The sequence below is a fragment of the Mesoplodon densirostris genome, chromosome 16 (genome assembly GCF_025265405.1).
Source record: "Mesoplodon densirostris isolate mMesDen1 chromosome 16, mMesDen1 primary haplotype, whole genome shotgun sequence".
Lineage (NCBI taxonomy): Eukaryota > Metazoa > Chordata > Mammalia > Artiodactyla > Ziphiidae > Mesoplodon > Mesoplodon densirostris.
The window spans coordinates 79,712,708-79,735,273 of record NC_082676.1 but is presented as its reverse complement, the minus strand read 5'-3'; the positions used below and the strand labels follow the sequence as shown (position 1 = coordinate 79,735,273).

At 40.7% G+C, this 22,566-nt stretch overlaps 1 protein-coding gene across 3 annotated transcripts in view; it reads left to right on the top strand.

Annotated features, from left to right (window-relative positions):
• The window catches only part of TASP1 (taspase 1), a 243,715-nt gene that overhangs the window by 186,913 nt on the left and 34,236 nt on the right, over positions 1–22,566 (top strand). For all 3 annotated transcript variants that reach the window (XR_009530102.1, XM_060077654.1, XM_060120650.1), the window contains one exon: positions 7,066–7,176. Coding sequence is in view for 2 of the 3 variants with exons in the window: in XM_060077654.1 (XP_059933637.1) it covers positions 7,066–7,176 (111 nt within the window). In the remaining variant the exon portion in view is untranslated. The remainder of the gene's footprint in view (positions 1–7,065; positions 7,177–22,566) is intronic.

Genomic DNA, 22,566 nt, shown 5'->3' with positions numbered 1-22,566 from the left:
TTTTGGCTTGCTGGCATCCAATAATGGCTGGTTGCTGCTGGTGGGGAGACATGAATCTTTAAAACTGAAAATACTTCTGCCCGTTAGAACTGTTAGAGACATTAGAGGTTACTAGTCCAGTCTCTCAGTTTTCCAGATGAGGGAAGAAAGCATGGTTCAGAGAGATAAATTGGCTTGTCCAAGTTCAAGTAGACAGCACCAATCTCCTGGTTGTGTAGCCCCGTCTTCTATCCATTTGTGTTTTGTGGACATCTGTGGATTTGTCTGTCCATGCATGACCCCATTCCGCTGGACTCTTGGATAAAGTTGATTGCTCTAGGCTTAACCCCTAGGCAAAGCCAGGCCAGTCAGATTTCCCTATCTTTCGAAGTCTGATGGCCTCTGAGAATGTGAAACCTGATAGAGAGGAAGTCTCTCTGGTGGCGAAAGTTGTATCAGGTGTACAGCTCTGGACTTATCCATAGATGGCCATTACCATCCATACAGAAGAAGCTGTTTCCAGCTGTTCCTGAAACCCATCACATCCCCACCCTTCCAGAAGTTTGTTTTTTTTTTTTTCCTCTTGGATTTTATGAGCCAGTGAATCCTCCTTTTTACTTAAAATCATTCTAATTGGGATTCTGGCACTAGCAATCAAAAGAATATGGGTTAATATCCCTGCTAACTTCTCTACTTTAATACTTACAGGGATTTTCTTTTCCAATTTCTTCAAATTCTTCATTCTTAAAGATATGGCACAAATACAGTAAGCAGGTGTCTCATTTGTTTACAGTCTGGATTTATAATCTTAATGAATATCCAGATACACACATTTGGTCACAGTGAATATGTTTCTTACCATCTGTAATTATAATTTCATTCCATATTAGTTACAGATTTGGGCATTTAAAGAATCAATTTGAGATATTTTATTAGGGTGAATGAAGCTTAATTTTTATTATTTCTATTAGTCTTCTTTACTTTATGCACCTACTTGCACATGGAACTTTGGATTGTCTTAGTTAGTTAATTCCCCCCCCCCCCAATTCCCTATTTGATTATAGAAAGCACTTATCACAGAGCCCAACATGTCACTCTATGTTAATTTTTCCTACTGGGAAGAACAGGAAAGTGTCTCCTTTTATACAGACACTGTGTAACGTTTTAACTTGGGAAATTGATACTCTATCGCCACCACCATCCAATCACCGAATGTCAGTTGAGCAGTAGTTCCAGCCGACGTAGAAGGTTAACCAGGTAAGTACAGTAGTAGATCTTGTTCAACATGATAATCTTTGAGAACCAGCAAAATGCTGAAGTGTGCTCCTACCCTTCACATTACTACCACCAAATGTTTAAATAGCACCTCAGAGGTTACAAAGTTAATATATAAATGCAACCCTCCCAACAACCAAGAAAGATATCTTTTAATATCCATGATTTATAATTGGATATTAAAGAAGAAACTGAAGCATAGAATTTTTTTTTAATATGTTTTGCTTAAGACCACACAGTTACTACCTTGAGAGTCAAAACAGGGTTTTCGGTCTGAGTCAGTGTCGTTTTGTATTGTTTTGTTTTTTTAAACACCACAGTGATAATATGAAATCTGACTACTTTCCATGAAAATTTTAGAATCTTCAAATATAGTACTTTAATCATTGTATCATTAAATCTTTGAATGAATGCGTATCAAGGGTGAGGAGCCGTGATTTAAGCTTCCATGGTGCCCAGGGGCCCCACCCCCTTTCAGAGCACGCATGTACTGTCTTTCCATCCTTGATACTGCACTGCAGTGGTGTAGGCAGGAGTGTGTGTGTGTGTGTGTGTGTGTGTGTGTGTGTGTGTGTGTGTGTGTGTGTGTAGGTTGGGGATAGGGGAAGGTGGTGAATAAGTAGAAGTACTCTGTTAGTCTTTAAGAGGGCCTCAAAGGTGAATCAGATACTCTGACCCCAAAGAGCTTGGGTCTGTATACAAGGCACTGGAGCTGAAGAATAGATTTCAGTTCATGGAGGGGAGGAGGAGGGAGCTGGGAAGGACAGTTCACAACAGTGGGCCCAGGGGGAAGTCTTGAGGAAATGGAATATAGGAAGTCCAATCTGGCTGGAGCACATGCTGTATAAAATAATGGGGAGATAAGGTTGGGAAGAGAGAGGAGGTCTGGGCCTGGCTAAAGAGTTTAGACATTATTCCATGAGCAGTTGGGAGTCACTGAAAATTTCTGAATGGTTTAACGGTATGATCATAGCTGGGGTGCATATTTCTTATTAGAGTAAACTTTGATGTCAGTTTCCCACGCCCATATCCATCCTATGAACAACCATATTGGTTCTGCTTGCAGAACGTATCCCAGACCCACCCTCTGCTGACCGTCTTCACTGCCACCAGGCTCACCCAAGCCACTGGCGTCTCACAACCAAGCTCTTTTACTGGCTTCCTGTTTCCACGCTTGCCCTGCCCATCTGTTCTGCACAGCAGAGTAACCTCCTACAAACACAAATGAAAACCATCACTGACCTGGTTAAAGCCCTCTGTCATCTTTTCATCACACTTGGAGTAAAATCCAGACTCCTTGCTGGGCCTTCTCTAACCTTACGTGACGTGGCCCCGCTTCCCTCTGAACTCGGATTCTACCCTCCCTCCCCCTCCTTCGCTTGGCTTTGCCACTCTAGCCTCCTTTTATTTCCTGAACTTCCAGACTCCTTCCCACCTCTGGGTATCTGCATTTGCTGGTTCATCCTCCTGGAATGTTCCTTCCCTGGATCTTCACATGGTTAGCGCCTTATCAAAGATGCCTTCCCCGACCCTTGATGTAAAGTATTAGCTCCAGTCACGCCCTACAACACTTGCCTGGATTCGTTTTCTTCACCGCACTTCCTAGTAACTGGGTGGATTTCCTTGTTGATTTGTGACTTTATTACTTGTCTCCCAACCTGCTCAACTCGATGTGAGCAGGTACCTCATTTGTTCACTGCCATGTCCCCAGTGCCCCACGAGCCCTGGCACATCGTACACTTTCATTGGATTAATTTCTCTAAGAGGTGAGTAACTGGGTCAGGAAGGACAAGGAGAGCGCATGGGGGTCCTGTCGGTGGGAATGACGGGGCGGAGGCAGGCACAGGCGCACCCACAGAGAACTGACAGGACTTGATGTGGTTTGAAGAGTTGAGTCATTGGAGAGGGAAGAGCTAGAAGGTTCTGAGCTTGGGTGAGCTGTGAGGACCCCAGGAGAAGTGACCAGATTTGGTGAGAAAGGAGCAATTGTAGAGGTGCCAAGACTTTGAGTGCAGGTGGGGTGGAGCTCTCCAGCAGGCGGTTGGGACGTAAGCTTATCCAGAGTTTCCTGTTCCTGAGAGGCTTTGCTGCAAAGCAGGCAGCACCATGGGCTTCAAGAGACTTGGGGGGAAGCCTTCCTCCTCAACTGTGGTGTGGCTGTGACTTGTCATCGAACCCCTCTGAACCTCAGGTTCCTCATCTGTAAAGTGATCATAAAAAGCCTTCTCATGGTGGTTCTGAAAATTAAACTACAGAACATGAAAACATGGAACTAGGGCGTGACACAGGGTAGTTTCTCAGTGCATGTTAATTCCCCGTCGCCTTTCCCTCTTGTCTAAGAGGCTGAGGAGTAAATACTTTACCCTAGTTCCACAGCATAAATCTGTGTTGCTTTTCTTTGCAAAGCAATGTGTGTGTGTGGTTTAAAAAGACAAGCAGTACCCCCAGGCTTACACTGAAAATGAGTAGTTCCCTGTCCCAAACCTCCACAGCCCCCTCATTTTCCTCTCCCCAGAGGCTACTACTTTTAACTCTCTTAGCTATTTTTTCTCAAACTTACGTCTATAATTCAATATAACATGCTTATACTACTATTTCTTGATTTTTCAATTTTAAATATTATTTGGATATCAGATTTAGATGTTATCATCTTCACTTCAGGGAAGGCAAGGACTTAGTTGTTCCTTTATACTTCCAACTTCAAACCTACACTCACCCACACAGGCCTTCTCTCCTCTTAATGTATTATATCCCTATTTTTCAGTTCATCAATATCGTGAGTTTATATTTTTTACTCTAGCTATTGACATCTGAGCTACATAGTGGGCTGTGATTCTATTTCATTTCCTGTAGAAATTTTTATTTCTTCTGCAGTTAATATTTGCCTCACTTTTTTTTATACCAATCACTCTTTCATTCTCAGTCTTCCCACAAAATCTGAAACATTTCTTCTCAATAATTTCAAATGCAACATGTATCTTGTATGTTTAATTTTTTCCCCTCCTTGGAAATACCTTTCCAGCTTCCTCTGGCTTTCTGCTGTTTTGGTCTGGGCTTTCCAAGCCTGTGTGTAGCTGTGTGTCACCCAGGAATACTTTTGTCTTGTTTTGGATCCCCTGTTTGCAGCTCTTCTTTTCTTTCTCATTATTTTCGTTGCTCCTTCATTTTGCTGAGGCACATTCATCCTACAGCTTTCTGAGAAAGAGTGCACAGGAGGTGAATTCTTTGAGACTTTGTTGAGCTTTATTCTCCTTTCACGCTTGATGGACATTTTGGCCAAGGGTAGAATTCTAGGTTGGAAATAATTTTCTCTCAGCATTTCGAAGATAATACCTCCTAACCTTCTAGTTCCTAGTGTTGCTGTTGAGAAGTCCGATGCCATTATGATCCCCTTGCCTTCCCTGTGATCTTTTTTCTCCATTTGGAAATTTTTAGACCTTTCTCTCTTTCCTCAGTATTTGATATTTCATAGTGATATGTCTTCATGGCACTCTTTTTTTTTTTTTCCCCCCATGTGTTGTGCTGGGAGGTTCATGAGCCTTTTCAGTCTGAACACTCATCCTTCAATTCTTGGAATTGCTTTTTAATTATTTTTTGAAATTTCTTCCCTTTCATTTCTTTTATTTTCTCTCTTTGAAATTCCTCTTATTCAGATATTGGATCTTCTGGCCTGTTCTTCTGATTTAAAAAAATTTTTTTCTCTCATTTCTCATTCTGTCTTTTTTGTGTTTCTCTTCTTTTTTCTTTTTCTTTTTCTTTTTTTTGGCTGTGCCATGCAGCTTACAGGATCTTAGTTCCCCGACCAGGGATCAAAACCGGCCCTCGCAGTGAAAGTGCTGAGTCCTAACCACTGGACCACCAGGGAATCCACCTCCCCATTTTTTTTTTTTTAGATTGTTCTTCTGATCAAAGTGTTTGCCTAAGTTTTCCCTCTGTTACCTTTTTGCTTGTTTGCTTTCTGTGTTTCCTGGAGGCCTAATGGAAACAACTAGTGATCCTAGGTGTCTAAGTACCAAGAAGCTGAACTGAAAACCTTCTGTGTATGAGTCACACTTGTCTTCTGGAAGCCCTCCCCATAAGGCAAGGACAAGCTATATTTTTAGGTTCTCTCAAATAGGTCTTTAGTCTTGAGCTGGTTGGAACTGAGACTGGAAATACTCTTGAGACTGGAAAGGAATTATCCAGTCTCTTGCTTGGAGGATATCAGCCTACCTTCTTGCATCCTGAGAGCCTGTGAGTGAAGGGAGCTGGTTATTTCACTGTTTAACATAAAGGCTCCCCTTTAGCCCCTGTTTTCAGCGTGGAGCCTCCCGTCTGCCCTGGGCTGAGCCTGATGACCCCAAGTCTCACGTCCCTCTGGTTCAGCATCTCTAGAGAGTAAATGTCCTGCTTTCTCTAGGGTTAGGGAAGAGTAACTTCCTCTCTAGGTAGGAATCTGGGGCTCGAGGTCGGGGGTCGGCAGACTTTTTCTATGAAGGACCAGAGAGTAGATTTTAAACTTTGTGGGCTACACTGTGGTCTCTACCACATATTCTTCTCTTCCTCTTCCATCTCTTTTTCTCTCTCTTAAAAAAAGAAAGTTGAACATGTAAAATAAACACTCTTCGCTTGCAGACAATACAAAAACAGGCTGTAGAGCAGGCAGGTCATGGTTTACCGACCCCTGGTCTAGGGGATCCTTTTGGACACTCTTGACCAACCATCTTTATTCCAGGCCCACCCTGCACCCCTGCCTTCAGAAGAACTTGATGCCTCCAATTTCTGGTCCTTTTTTTCAGTTTTATGACAAAACTGGATGGCTTCTTACAGGTGTCCCTCAACTCCAACCAGGCTCCCCGCCCCACTCCCCCCACCACCCATGGAAGCTTAGGTTTCAGCTTTCCCAGATCCACTAGGTGAGCAACTGCTTGTCCGTCTTCTTTCTGTTTTCTAAAAGGTCAGTTTTTTTTTCTTGTCTCTCTCTCTGTCCTTATTAGGCCATGCCTTTTTTCCCTTCCCTTTCCCCCAGTTTACTGGGATTTGAGAAAGGAGTGGAGATAAATGCATGTGTTTAATCTACTGAGTTTAACCAGAAGCTCCCCCCAAATCCAATTTGGTTGGTTTTTATTTTTATTACTTTCTTTGATAGTGCTTGGGCTCATTTTGCATTTGTTCTCCACGTGCTCACTTGCTATGCCAGATGTTCGAAGAAGATGTCCTTGGGGAGGAAAAATGAGGGGTTTTAAAAAGCAGCGTTCCTGAAATGCTCACAATGGTTTAGTTTGTGTGAGATCTCTGCGAAGCATGGTTGTTTCTAACCACCAGACTCTCATAATAGAAATACAGTTTCACCCTTCTTTGTGTATCCATCAGGAGCATTTTTAAATGTCTGTAATAAAGTTTGTGGCTTATTGTTTAAAGTTGAATTTAAGGTAGTAAATCAAAGCTTTTGGTGGCATGCCTCTGACAGCAGGGAGAGCCTGGTAAGTGATCCCTAAGAGCTGATCAAAGGGAGCTGCTGAGCATTTTTTCCTGTATTTGTGTTTTGGGCCTTTAATCTGGCAGCATTTCCAATTCCATTCTGAATACGGTCATGCACACTCCACCCCCAGTCAAGTCTTCTTGGAGGCGTCTGGCACTGTCTTTGCCTGTTCGGGCACAAGCCTGCCTTTGCTATCCCACCTGTACAAGGTACGAACAATGGCGAGTGTCAGAAAGTGGGCATCTTTCAAGAGCTTATTCATACCACACGTTTGTTCCAGTAATCAAGTGAAAATTGAAAGGGAAAAGAGTAAAATTAACTGAGAATGACCACTAGTCATTTCTGCCTAGGCTCACCTTTCCTGGCCAGCGAAGACGGCGTGCTCGGAGGAGTGATTGTCCTCCGATCCTGCAGATGTTCTGCAGAGCCTAACTCCTCCCAAAATAAGCAGACGCTTCTGGGTAAGTTAGACAAACACATTACGTGGGTGTCTTTCTCTTTCACTTTTTTCCAAGAGATGGAAAGATTTATATCCTTAAGTCGATCATTTTAACCTATGGTTGGGCCAGGATGCTCTGTTGATATGTAAACATCTCTATTCCACTGCCCTTTTTGCCTAGGTCAACATCTACAAGGTGAATATTCATTTCGGAGTATATGCTTATAGCATATTTTTCAAATGGACTTAGCACCTAGCACCTTTACTAAAGCCCAATATTAAGACTATCGAACCATGTATTTATCCCCTGCCTTATTTGACAGAGCGTTTGAGATGACCCATAACAATATACACAGTAACATAGAGAGAAGCTTCTTCCTGTTGCCCTCCCCAAAAGGAATCAGAACCATGTGAAGAGCTACTGGCCTAGAAGTCCACCCTGGCTCCATGGCTCATTAGCTGTGATGCCTTTGCGCATCATTCTCACTGTTCTATGCCACTTCCTCATCTGTACAATAAGGATGTCTGCCCTGCCCTTCTTATGGAAGGGTCCCATGAGTATTTTGCAGATTTGCAGATGTCCATCCAGATGTGTGATTTTGTGTCTAGCAAAGCATACCAGTGGGGATGGAGCCCAGCCCACCCTCCGTTTGCCAAGGCACAAACTTGTGGGGCTGCCTCTGCCCATGGAGGTGCCTTTTTCTAATTCATTCATCCAGAGGGGCACACTTTAAAAAATCTGCATAAAGGTGCCACATAAGCTAGCAGGGAGCCGTATATGTTATTTTTTTTAATTGACTTTTTAATTGAAGTGTACACTCAGAAAAAATGGTTAACTACAACTGCGTGGCAAATGTTACAAACTGAACCCACCCATGTGACCAGCATCTAGATTAAAAAATAGAACTTTACTGCAACTCTAAAAGCTCCCACATAACCCCTCCCAGTCTCTACCTCTTTCAAAGTTAACTACCTTGCTGACTTCTAACAATGATTAGTTCTATTTGATTTTATATTTTGTATAAATGGAATCATAGAATATGTATTCTTGGTGTCTAATGTCTTCAAGGAAATGTTAAACCTGTTAGATTCATCTACGTTACTAGTGACAGTAGTTTGTTCACTTTCATTGCTGTATAGTATTACATTACGTATGGTTATAGCACTCTGTAGTTATCCATTCTTCTCTATGCATCTTTTTTTTTTTATATAAGCACTACAAGTCATTCTCAGGGATGTGGTACTTCAGCTCTTTGTGTAAAATTCCTTTTATCAAGTATAGTTGGTACCTGGTCTGTATTGTATGATTGATGTGCATTGTTGTAGTACAAGTCCCTACATATCTTGAGGTTTTATAAGTCTGTAAAATAGAAGACTGAGCATTTCTTATGAGAATAAAAAGTATTTTTTCTATAAAAGCCTGAAGCACTTTCATAAAATCTCTCCTCTCATTTGTCAAAAGAAAAAAAAAGCACTTTTATAGGAAATGCCTCTTTCTCCACCTGGACTCTGATCACCAACTTCATTGTTTTTCATGCTATATTTTCTTTCTCTTTCCACCCACTACACTTGGTACCCAGGTTGCTCCTGGCAAATGTTTTGTTTGTTTGTTTGTTTGTTTTTGATGGCTGTCATTTGTTAAACTGAGGCAAGCAGCCACTTGCTTCTTCAGTATCTTAATCATTGTCAAAACCTTTGAATGTCTTCCACAGTTAGGTAGCAGGGAGTTTGCTTTTAAAATATGCAGGGCTTCCCTGATGGCGCAGTGGTTGAGAGTCTGCCTGCCGATGCAGGGGACATGGGTTCATGCCCCGGTCTGGGAAGATCCCACGTGCCGCGGAGCGGCTGGGCCCGTGAGCCATGGCCGCTGAGCCTGCGCGTCCGTAGCCTGTGCTCCGCAACGAGAGAGGCCACAACAGTGAGAGGCCCGCGTATCGCCAAATAAATAAATAAATAAATAAATAAATAAAATATGCAGAGGGTGTACCTGGGCCTTCCATAAAAACTCAGAATAAGTCTTTAGTACTGGGAGGCAGGGTGGGGGACAGTTATTAAAACTGCTTCATAGACTGTTGCTAGAATAGAGTTTCTGTACTTTACTGAGCCTGGCCTCTTGTCCATTCAAGTTAATCCTGAAAATTGTAAGGGTGATTTTTGGTTGTCCTTTCAATTTTGGTGGTGTAGTATAGAAATGCGTATTTTAGGATAAGTCATAGAATTTTAGCTCATATTAGTTTTTATCACCAAGGTAGTAATTTGTAAACTGATTCCTACTCTCTGTCTCAAGGAGAAGAATGAAAACTGTCAATTTATGAAATAAGTGAAATCTTGCCAGTTGTTAAAGTTAGCTAGAGAGACTGATGTTTGTGAAGTTTATCTACTAAAACTTGGTGAACTTAGGCTCCTATCAACTTATAGGTGCTACCAGTGACGTGGGTTTTTACATATTTTGCTTTAAGAAAGTTACATATGTTCAGTGGGTGGTGAGAAAGTAAACGTGGTACAGAAGGATAGAAAGAAGATGTGAAAGTCACCTTTGCCATCCAGTTCCCAGAGCCGCCAGCTTCTGATTCTGGTTATTCTCATGGGATTCACCTTCACTCTATAGAATGTGCTTATGCTTCTGTTTCTCAGTCAGTAACTAGTGACTCCTTCGGGGGAAAAAATTATGAACATAGCTCATACCACTCCCCACCACCTTTCCACATGACTTTTGTGAGAACTCTAACTTGAAATCGTATATTTATTATATTTTATTTCAACTGTAATGCACTATTTCTTGATTCATCAACTTTCTATCATCTCTGCCAACCATCCCTCACCCCTTAGACTATGTAAGTTTCCTTCCTCTTCCTCCCTGACTCCCAACCCTCACCTCAACCTCTAGGAACCATGCCATTATTGTCATAGATAGTAACATTTGCATTCTGTCCTACAGGCAGCTTGCCTTCTCTGCTCTGATTAGATGTTGATCCCAAACAGTGACAATTAGTACCCGCATTGACAGTATCAAGATTATATAAATATTATTCACTGCAGATTCCTGTACTGGAAGATTAGACCCATCAGAAGGGAAGTGTCTGCCATAAGCCTCTGCCTGTAAAAGGAGAATGTTTCAAACATCAGGCTCGAGTGGGTTCTCCTGTGCTTTACCATGTTAATTGCTCCAGATCAGGCTGCAACTTAATTTGCTTCATGTTTGGACCATGACTTCTCATTTATCACTTTATAAAACTCTCATGAAAGTATAACTTCATAAACTCGTGGCTCCTTAATGTTTGGTAATATCTAGTAACCAGGAGGCTCAGAAATCTTTCTGTCCTACGCATCCAAATGAAACAAAACAATTCCCCAAATTAAAAAAAAAAAACACACAAAACACTTAACTGCTGTATATTGTTCGATCACATTTTTGTCCCAAGAATAGTATAATCAAAACAATCTCTAACTTGAGCTTTTTACATATTCACTCTTTTCTGAAAATCATCAATAGCATTTCCATTACGCCACAAAAGCAGTTTCAATCAGACCCCATTGCTACTTGATGGAGTTTCTAGGAAGCCATTACCCAGCCTCCCCTCTTGACAAATACGTCAATTACAAGGGCCCCAGTGGGCCGCTTCTAGAGTGGGATGACTCAAATACATGCCCTTTCAAGGTTTGTCCTTTGTTTACTGATTCATGAATACAGTTGGAGAATCTCAGGAAGAGAGGAACTTTCAAAGTCCTCTTGTGTGACCCCGTTATGTGTGCTCTGTCCGTAAATTGTTCGAGAGAGAGATGGAGCTTAATTCCTCTCCACTTGTGACTCTCTTCCAATATGTCAGAGTGACAATGTGTGACTTCTGAGGCGAGGTCAGAAAAGGCAGTGGGCCTTCCTTCTTGCTTTCCTGGTTGGATCACTCACTTCACGAAAGACCAGCTGCCATGTCATGAGGACACTCAAGCAGCACCAGGGAAAGTCCCCTTTGGCAAAAAAACTATGACCGCCTTCCAACAGCCAGCGAGGCACTGGGGCTTCCTGCCAACAGTCTGAGCTCCGAGTGAGCCTGCAGATGCCTGAGGCCCTGGGCAGATTTCTAGACTGAAATCTCATGAGATCCTAAAAAAGAACCACCCAACATGGCCACTCCCAAACTCCTCATCCACAGAAACTGAGATAATAAATGTTTATTGTTTTAAACCGCTACATTTTGGGGTAATTTATGTACGCAGCAATAGATAACAAATAAACCTTTTAAATGCTTTGACTGCCAAATGGTCCTCTGGTTTGTCTAAAGAACTACAGTGACAAATCAGGAGCTCTGTTGCATCTTTAGGCAGCTCAGGCTGTCAAGACTTCCGTTTGCATCAGTGATTCCACTTCTCTGCTTTGGGGTCCTCTTGGACAAATGTGCTCGGCGCCCTTTTGCTTTGCAGGCCCCTAATCACTCTTTTCCAGACTGTCTCCTAAGCCTCCCCAACCTCTAGGCTCCCACCTCTTATCTGTCTCCCACCTCCATCCTGCCACCAGACGTCTCTCCCTCTGTCATACATCTGTAGTGGCCCAGAGAACCTGACCACGGGCTCAGAAACAGGGGCAGTCGGGGGAGAAGCAGGCTGCCCTGAAGCAGAAAGGGCCAAAATGAGAACCTGACCGAATTGTGGCTTAGAGAGCCACACCAACCCCAGGATCAGAGGGATGGTGGCCGAAACAAGAGCCGTGGAAATATATGTAACTAGTGTATTACAAGTTTAAGCTAAATGTTGAATAACTTTCTACACATGCTAAAATACAGCAAAACATGTATCTCTTACTGTTGCTCCCATGTTCCCTACTTTTAATTCTTTTTTTTGCGGTACGCGGGCCTCTCACTGTTGTGGCCTCTCCCGTTGTGGAGCACAGGCTGCAGATGCACAGGCTCAGCGGCCATGGTTCACGGGCCCAGCCGCTCCATGGCATGTGGGATCCTCCTGGACCGGGGCACGAACCCGCGTCCCCTGCATCGGCAGGCGGACTCTCAACCACTGCGCCACCAGGGAAGCCCCCTACTTTTAATTCTTCAATGAGGAAACACATACACGGTCACACTCACTCCTACCTCTGCTGGACATTTCCCTAGAAGATAGATGGGAAATGCCCAAATCACTTGCTGGGAAAAGCCCTCCCTGATCTGGCTCCAGAACATGCTTTCAGTGTCATTTCCTACTAGTCCTCCTTTTCCTCCACTCATCTCCCATGACCCGAGTTCTGGCAACTCCAGATTGCTTGGTCTTCTTCCAAAGGGTCATGTTTTTCCCCCAGTAACTTTCACATGCTATTATTACCTGTGCTTGGAAAGCCCTGAGCTAATTACATTCCTTCTTTAAGACCCAGGATAGATAGGAATCTCCGCAGAATCCTTTGGAAGCCCAGGTGATTTGTTCCTTCCTTGTGCTCTTTTTGCAACATATAATTTCTGTCCTTTGTAACAGTCATCATGACATCCTAGACATGTATTAAAATGTCTGCCCCTCCCTCTAGGCCAGCACTTCTTAACCTTTTTTTTTGGAACTCAGTTATTTGAAAGAAATAGATCACAGGTCTTTGAGCCCCAGTGACTCACATGGAGGGTACAGGGGTTGGAAATATCTTAAAGAAGATTCCTCTGTCTCTGAGCATCACACCACCATATTGTGAATCACTGGAATGCAAAGACTGGGTCATATCCAGCTTTGTACGCACCCTCCATTGTAGGCTCCCAGGAATTATTGGAGGAATAAATTAAGTGCCACATGGAATTTCTTTCGTGATTATTTAGCAGATATTTTAAAAGAAATTGACCACTATTCCAGAAAAGTGAAATGTCACATAAAATATCCTCACATGCTCTTAACAAACAAACAATATGGGTCGGAAATGTTGGATAATGACGAGTGTCGGGGAACAAGAAGATTTGGAGACAGTTTAAACGGATCCCAGAAGACAGCCTTTGCAAACAGCCTTGTAAAAGGACAATTTGGACGAGAATGTGTTTGCAACACCCATCACACCAACTCCCACCCCCCAGATCATGAGATGCTGGCAAAGCCCAGCCTACAAATCACTGCTTTAACACAAAGCAAATGCTTGTTCCTGGAATGAAACAGCTGAAAATCATTAATTTTCTCTCTGCTTTTAGAGAAAAAAAACCAATATATTTTTACCTGCTAAAGTACAATTACATGTTTTCCAGGCCTCTACAGAAGTGCTTTATTGAGGCTGCTGTATATAGTATGGTTAATAATTGTGTAAACAAAGGCATATCAAGGCTTCCAGTGGAAAAAATTAATTCTTTTCCATTTTAAGCTTATGAGTCAATACAAGTAATTAGAATATATGCAAATATATGGCATGAACAACCAATCTCACTATATGGGTGCATTTTTTCCCTTGTAGCTTGCCCTCACTGTGCTGATGGGAAGCCTGACAGACCCTGTGAAGTTCAGAGGTTCCTACCTTAGAGTGGCTAATAGAAAGCAGTGAGCCTGAGGATCAATGTGAAATAGACTCCATATATTTAAGGAAAATCTTAAGCAATTCAAGATAGGAGGCATAGGGGCTGTAAGGGTGAAGACGCTGTATGTTCGGCCAGCAGCCTTTGCACCAAGCCTGTCTGTGTTGCAGGCCTTCTTGCTAAATAGATTGAAGGCCCACAGTTCAGCTCGAGCTTGATCATCTGATGAGCACACGTAATAATTGTTACCTTCCCATCAAGTCACCCTCACCTCACTCAGGGAGTAACTTCAGGTTCTTTGCTGCCCAGGAATATGTTCATGGTGCTGATAGTTAAGTTTTGTACATGATATTGTTTCTATTGTCCAGCTACTCCTTTTTTCCCCTGGGTTTTCATCTTTATTGTGAAATGTTTCATGTATTTTTAAAAGAAGGTAATAAATGTGTAAGTTATAAAGGATAATAGTGAAACGAACACCTGTGGACCCGCCACCCAGCTTAAGAAATTGCCCATGACCCATATCTCTGAAGCCCCCATGTGGGCCTGTCTGAACTTTATATAAATGTTGTAGCAGGTGATTTCTTCTGTGAGAATTTTTGCAGTTTCTTAACATGATGACCTGAAAGGATAATGAGTCCCTTTATCATTTTAGACTTAGCTCGATCAAATCAACTGTTCTTCAGTTACCAATGAGAACTGAAATGTGGCATTCTCCTCCCTTCTTTTCAGATCAGGCAAAGTTCTTTATCCAGTATTCTTCTTGTCACTGTTAAGAAAACTTGCCATGACTTAAAAATAAAAATTGTTAGATTGAATTGATGCTTCCTGGAACATTAAAAAGATAAAAGGTCATTTTACTGTAAGTTAAAATTCCAAACCGCCTTTTGATTTTACTGGCATTAAAATTTTGGTGAGCACATATAAACACATGTACTTCAAAGGAGCTTCGTTCTCGGGGCCCAGCAATATCCCTTATTTCCATTTCATGGCACATGCCACCACGAGCACTTATGACTAGGCATTCTGTTGGGCTTACACGATCATAAAAATAACCCTCAAAGAGAAGGCAAATTAGTTATTAGACTGGTAGTGGGAAAAGAGCTACTTACGGTTGGTTATTGATGTTAATACCTTGTCTTAAAAATATAACTAAAACCTTGTTCTGTAAGAGGGTCCAGTGTCATGGTTGGAAGCTTATTTCTTTAGTGCCTCAGCAACGCTTTGGGATTGTTACATCTTCACTATAGTCTTAAGAGGTAGGCTGGCATTTTGGAAAGAAGCAAATTAAGTAACATTCTTAGATGCAAAGTGAATAAGGCAGACATGATATTTAAACTTTTCAACAACTGAGTTGCATTAACCTGTTGAGGTAGTGCTCTGAGACTTATATTTTTCAGAACTGGTTTTCATTTTTAAAATACAAAGATGTTGATTACAAAAAGCTATCATTTGCTTTGTTTGCTTTATAACAGAACTTTTCTTCTGTTAAATATTACTAATACACTTTAAAAAGGTTGGAAATAGATTTTCATCTGTAATTTTTTTCTCCATCATGAGAAGTATACTTCTAGCTATAATCTAACCATATAGTGTCTTTTTTTTTTTTGGCCACAAAGTTTTCCATCTGAAATAAAGAATACAAAGATTTATGAACAGAATTCTAGTGATTATGTAATTCTTATTACTTTGGTTCTCCTAAAACTCTCAGAAAAACATTTTGACAAATTTTGTAGTCACTTTTCATGTGCTCAAAATGTAATGTAGATCACCTTAGTATGAAACAAATCCTAAAAAAATATTTGTTGAATGAATGAAATCATGTTTCAGTATAACTTGTTTCACTGAATGCTTTTGTCTTCAGCAGAGAACTTCCAAGTCCCAGCCATTGGCCACTTATTTCGTCAGTTTCTAATACAATAAAATGATAAAATAGGAAGAGAATTGAAATGTCCTTTGGGGCTTGTTTTACTCTTTGACCCACATCCCTCTCTTCCTTTTTCAGTCAGCATCTTTCTTTAGTCTTGAACAAATGGAGTGAGCCTTGGAAAGAGGGAATAATTATTTTCTTGGCTTAGCATAAGTGGAGTTCTATAGAACTCCATCCCCATAGCTCCCCAGACAGTTCAGTGGTGAAAGTTTTTCAGGGCAGCAAGCCAACTCAAAGCTACTTCATGGCCATAATGGGACATGCATTATATGAATCTTAAGGATTCCATGTCAGGACAGTAAAGCATCCTTGAATGAACCCCCTACTGGGTTATAAAGAACCTCACCACCCGGGGGAAGTCTGCAGAGACAAGAAGAAATTGTTCTATTTACAGTTCCTCTTCCTTCCCATTTTAAAAATGAATTTATCTTTATTTAATAAGGAATAACTTAAACACTATGCAGAATGTCCTAGGGTAAGCCATTTGACCTAGGGCTAAGGAGTGGCAGCTGACTTGGCAACTGCCCAGCCCAAGACGGTTCTGATTTTAGAGTTTTGTTTTCCTTGCAAGAAAGTCTGGGATATGAAGCCAGGCAGAGAGGTTTGAATGGGTGTGGGAGCCAGTGCAGCTGGGGGTTGTTAACAACAATTGGAGAACAACTTTTTTTTTTTTTTTTTTTTTTTTTAAATGGTGGCTGAGGGCTTCTCTCTGGTCAAAAAAAGAGAATCTGTTTGAATAGAACAAACTTGCTTTGCAACTCTGGTAAGGAAATTTTGTTTGACTTAATTTAAACAGGATGACATGTGACTCAAAATGTCTCAAGCAGTGGGGGGACCCTAGACTGAAGTGGGGCTGCTCTCGGACATTATACCCCTAGGTGAATTCATTTGTTCCAAAGCATTAAATACAACTTTCCAGACAGGCTGGCCTCTAAGATTATGTACAAATCCATTCCAACTGTCCCTGTAAGGCCATTAACTTGCCATTCTTGAGGAACACACGTACAGCACATCCACACCTAATCTGTTCTCTGGCACTGGAACAGGATCAGTAGTGTTGACGGTTTTTCACATCGTGCTGGTGTGTTGGGACATGATGTGAAGTCACTTGGTGGAGAAGAATCCTGCCAAATCCCCGTGTCCATCTTTCACATGTTAAACCAATAGCTTTAGGTGTTCTTAATGTTTTCTGATGGAGGTCTTTTCATGACCTGGACATTTCCAGTAACCTCACCATCCCTGGGCTTTGGCTTTCTAAAAAACAAAAACCTTTTTCAAATCAGTAGTTGAGGTGTAAACAGTCACCAGCCACTACCAAAGGAGCGTGGTCATTACCGAGAGGCCAGGGCTTCTCTGAATGGAAATCAGCTTGAGCTTGACCACACCAAACACTATTTCAGACAGCACATTCACAGGCTCAGACATGCCACTCCAGGCCACTCATAAACCCTGCACGTTGCTTGAGTTCATGGTCCCCTACATGTAATAATTACACAAGGAAAAATTCTGGTACTATGATATAGCATCTGTCCAGTTTGTTTGTATTATTATTAGAATCATTTTAAAAATACTGTTCCATTAAATTCAATTTTTTAGTGTAGGAGACAATTTTAGATTTAAAATTAAGAAATAAATTATAGACTTCTAGATATCACTGATGGTAAGAAATGCTACTTTTGTACTGAGTAGGGTTTAACATTTCAGCTTTTCTAATATGTAATTGTATTTGAGCAAACTTTGTACTACTCTTGACTAGGTTTTTTAATTATAAATTGACTTAATTAAACAATTTTGAGAGATCTTTGTGACAGAAGCTTTACCCTTGAGACAAATAAATGTTTTCTCATTTTTAAAAACTTATGATGGTTTTGGCATTTTTTTATTTCAAATGGAAATAAATATTTGCTTTGTTTTGTTTGTTTTGATTGCTCTTTGGACATAGCAGGTTTTGTTCTATATATATGTGGCCAGTATAAATTTAAGTAGGGGTTTATTCATGCCCCTTCGTAAGATTTTTTCATGTTTTGGGTAGTCACAAGACATGAAACAATTTGAAAGCATCCAATCAGTTTCACATCATAGTAAAGCATTCTCATGAAGGGCAATTAAAAATATATGGTAACATGTCATTACGTCAAATTTCAGTGTATTTCAGAATGTCATAATCTAAACAAGGAAGAAATTAATTCTTCATAGATAAATTAGATTAACAAGGTAATTGAGATTCCTAGGTGTATTTTTATAAAAAAATAGGACATAATTGAAAACAGGGCAAAATTCAAAAGTTTCAGAAGGGATGTATGGTGAAAAGTAGGTTGCTCCCCTCTCAACTTCCTTAATCACGAGTTCCCTCTCTAGCGATAACTGCTGTTGCTGCTTCCCAAGATTTTTTTCCAGAGACATCTCATGTATTTACAAGCATTGTCATCCATGGTGCCCTTTTATTTTCTTTCACATAAATGGCAGCACCATCTTTATATGTCTTTCTCCACCTTTCCTTTTCTTTTAGATAAACTATATATTTTGCAGATTAGTGTTTTTTCCAACTGTAGCATGTCACATTAATGAGGTCTAATTTAGTGAGTCACGAGCAGAACCTTTTCATTGTAGTGCATAGAATATAAAGAACCCATGTACTAAGTGACAGTGTGTGGGGCTTTTTTTGTTTTGGTTTGGTTTTACTGTGGTTCATGGCAAAAAGTTTGAAAAAAACACTCAGTGTGGATGGTTCCATATCATCCATGTAGAACTTTCTCTTTGTTCTTAATTACTTGAATAGTAGTCCATTGTATAGGGTACCATTGTTCTTCATATATGCTCCCACCAAAAGGCAACCATGCTATTTCCAGTCTCTTCCTAATTAGAACTACTTCAGTGAATCTCTGTGTAAAGATGTTATTTTGTACACGTAAAGGCATATCTGTAGATAATTCTACTTAAAAGTAGAATTGCTAGGTCAAAGGGTATGTCATTTTGAGAAAAAGAGTCTATCCTCATTATTTGCAGATTCATATTGGTGAATTTTCTTACTTTCTGAAATTTACTAGTAATTGAAAGATCAGTACTCCCAGCACTTTCCCAAGTCATCTGTGGGCGTGGACAGAGTGGGGAACAATTTGAGCTGGAAAAGCAGCAAAACTTACGGATTCAGGAGATGACAACCGATCAAAAGAGCATGAGGGACAGCATTCTTGTGAGGCTGAAAGCCAAAGAAATTCATGGGCAGGTCATCCAGGGTCAGGAAAATGTTAAGCTCGTCTTGGCTAGTGTATTATCATAAAGAAATACTGCATAAAATTAACTAGTTATAAAAACGTATATTAAATAAGATGTCTTTAAACAGAAACACACATAAAATAAGTTTACTTATCGATGGAAAATGCTGTGACCAGAGGCTTGCAGGAAACTAACCCTGTATTTCCCTTGGGAGCAGTGGCTCAGTATCTGCTAATTCAGTGTTTATGGTGAAGTTATAGAACATACCTACTGCAAATTATAAGAATGTATTTCCATATGGTCATACTCACACCGTTATTATATGAGAGTGCTCCTTCCTCTACCCCCAGGTAACATAATGCTGTTTTTGACCTTTTGGTGTCTGATAACCTGAATGTTGAATCTCTTGTAGTTTTAATTTTCATTTCTTTTAGTAGGAGAAATGTAGAACCTATTTTCACATTTTAGAGTGATTCATATTCCTTTTTGTTCATATCCTTTTGCTTTCTCTTTGGATATTTGTCTTTTCCTTATTGATGTGTAGCAGATCTTTATATACTAAGAAAATGAGTCCTTTTTCTATAATATGAATTGCAAATATTTCCCCCAGCTTGTCACTCATCTCTTGACTTTTTTCCCATATGGCAAAAGGTAATACTGTAAACATTTTTAATTTAGTCAAATGTATTATCTTGTTATAGTTTTAAAAGCTTACTTTAAGAGATATTTAAGAGTTCTGTTTGTGTTCAATGCTGTATATTCTAAATCCTTTTCAAGCTGAGTAGATTTCAGAGTGAGAAAGCAATGGAGAATCACAGGTTTTAGAATCTAGAAGTCCAGTCTGAGTCCTAGGTTCTGCACTTGCTCAGATGGCCTCAGCCATGTTACCTCCCTTCTCTGACCCCAGGTTCCCCATCTAGGCTTTGCTGAGGTCCACTATGAAAGGCAGTGACTGGCGGATGATAGATTCTCAATGTTAATTCCTCTTCTGCCTCCCTGAAGTCCTCCACCAAGAAATAATTTGATAAATTATTCATTAATAATTTATTAAATTATTGAGTTGACATACACTAAAAGAAATAAAATAAGATTTCTTTTCAAAAGCATTTTATAATTTAAATTTTAGACAATCCTGCTGAGTTTCTGAAGTCTGAGCCTGAATGAGTGACTGATTTGAATTGTTGGTATTAAAAATAATGTGTCACATGAAAAGCTGCTCAACATCACTAATTATTAGAGAAACGCAAATCAAAACTACAATGAGGTATCACCTCATATCAGTTAGAATGGGCATCATCAGAAAGTCTACAAACAACAAATGCGGGAGAGGGTGAGGAGAAAAGGGAACCCTCTTGCACTGTTGGTGGGAATGTAAATTGATGCAGCCACTATGGAGAACAGTATGGAGGTTCCTTTTTTTTTTTTTTTTTTGCGGTATGCGGGCCTCTCACTGTTGTGGCCTCCCCCGTTGCGGAGCACAGGCTCCGGACGCGCAGGCTCCGGACGCGCAGGCTCAGCGGCCATGGCTCACGGGCCCAGCCGCTCCGCGGCATATGGGATCCTCCCAGACCGGGGCACGAACCCGTATCCCCTGCATCGGCAGGCGGACTCTCAACCACTTGCGCCACCAGGGAGGCCCTGGAGGTTCCTTTAAAAACTAAAAATAGAATTACCGTATGACCCAGCAATCCCACTACTGGGCATATACCCAGAGAAAACCATAGTTCAAAAAAGACACATGCACCCCAATGTTCATTTCAGCACTATTTACAGTAGCCAGGTCATGGAAGCAACCTAAATGCACATCAATAGACGAATGGATAAAGAAGTTGTGGTACATATATACAATGGAATATTACTCAGCCATAAAAAGGAATGAAATTGGGTCATTTGTAGAGAAGTGGATGGATCTAGGGACTGTCATACAGAGTGATGTAAGTCAGAAAGAGAAAAACAGATATCGTATATTAATATATATATGTGGAACCTAGAAAAATGGTACAGATGAACTGGTTTGCAGGGCAGAAATAGAGACACATGTAGAGAACAAACGTATGGACACCAAGGGGGGAAAGTGGCCGGGGTGGTGGTGGTGTTGTGGTGAATTGGGAGATTGGGATTGACATGTATACACTAATATGTATAAAATGGATAACTAATAAGAACCTGCTGTATAAAAAATAAATAAAATTTAAAAAATATAATGTGTCACTACAATGCACCTCCTTTGTTTGTTTGTCTGTAAAAAGAGTGAATGAAGACTGAATTTCTAGACATTGAGTTACTTTCTTTAAGAACTCCTAAACTCTGTATCTAGAAACTTTATTGAAAACCTTTCAATAAAAAAATATTTAATGTGGTCAATCAGCACACCCAATTTATCCTGTTTTGTAGGTTTAAATTTTTCATGTGTTACATTTCCTTAAAGCAGGCTCTATTTTTAGAGAGAATAATGCAGTTTGAAATTGTCAAAATTGTGTCTTAAAAAAATAATGTGCAGTGTTTTTATCCTTCCCTTTCATGATTAGATTGACTATATATTTCCGTGTATTTTTCTTGGCTAATTCATGAGCAGTTACCACCTTAATATTTGGGGAATAAGGAGAGGTCACAATGTTAGAAATGCCTGAACTTTGTATTTAAATACAACGGCATTGTCACTACTCGAGAAATTCAGTAAGGCTTGAGTGCCTTTGCTCTGTTAGGCAATTCAGAATTTCCCAGACCTTGCTCTGGACTTCAAGGTTTTTGAAGTTCAAAGCAGATGTGTTAGGAAGAAAAAACATCTGGCAAAGAGAACTTGCTTCATTGCGTGACGCTGTTTTCCTGCACTCATCAGCGGAGCGTCTGTGGAGCAGGTTGGCAGGTTTGAGAATTAATTAATGATGAGGGAATGAGCCACTCTATGAGGAACTCAGTGTCGCCCCTTCTGCTTCTTCCTACCCCATGTGTCTGGCAAAGCCTTCAGAGTCTAGGACCAGAGTCTAGCTGAGCCACAGTTGTGTCTCAACTCACACACTTGTCTTCAGGCTTAATTGGCTCAGAGATGTAAACAGATGGATGGCCCGGGACCCAGAGGGTTGGTGTTGAGCAAGGCAGTTTTCTTACTGGGGACTTTTGAAATTTTTGTGAAGTGCATCAAAACTTTAAAAATACCTTTAAAAAAACTTAGAATTTTGAAAGTAAGTACTTGAAGGTCACAAAGCTTTGTGTGTATCTCAGTATTTTTCTTTCTGTAACTTTTAATTTAGATATAATTTCAAACTTACAGAGAAGTTTCAAGAACAGTACAAGGGACACCCATGATTTCTTTACCCAGGTTCACTCACTTTCATTTCCTCCATTTGTTTTTCCATCTCCACTTCCTCCTTCCTCCCCTCTTCCCTTTACACACACAAACACACACACACACACACACACACACACACACACTTAAACATGTACTTTTTTTTTTTCTGAATGACTTGAGGGCAAGGTGGAGAGATCCGGTGTCTTTACTCCTAATTCTTCAGTGCCTATTTCTTAAGAACAAGGTTGTTCTTCTAAATAATCACAGTATGGTTGTCAAAATCACAGAATTTAATATTGATGCCACACTGTTACCTAATCCATAGTCCATTTTCAAACTCCATTTGTTGTGTCCCTTCAAGCACCCCCTGTTACCGTCCAGGCTCCATCCCAGGAGGACACATTGCCTTTAGTTGTCATGTTGCCTTTGTCTTCTTTATTTTTTTTGGCCACACCACGCAGCTTGTGGGGTCTTAGTTCCCCGACCAGGGATTGAACCCAGGCCCTTGGCAGTGAAACCACTGGA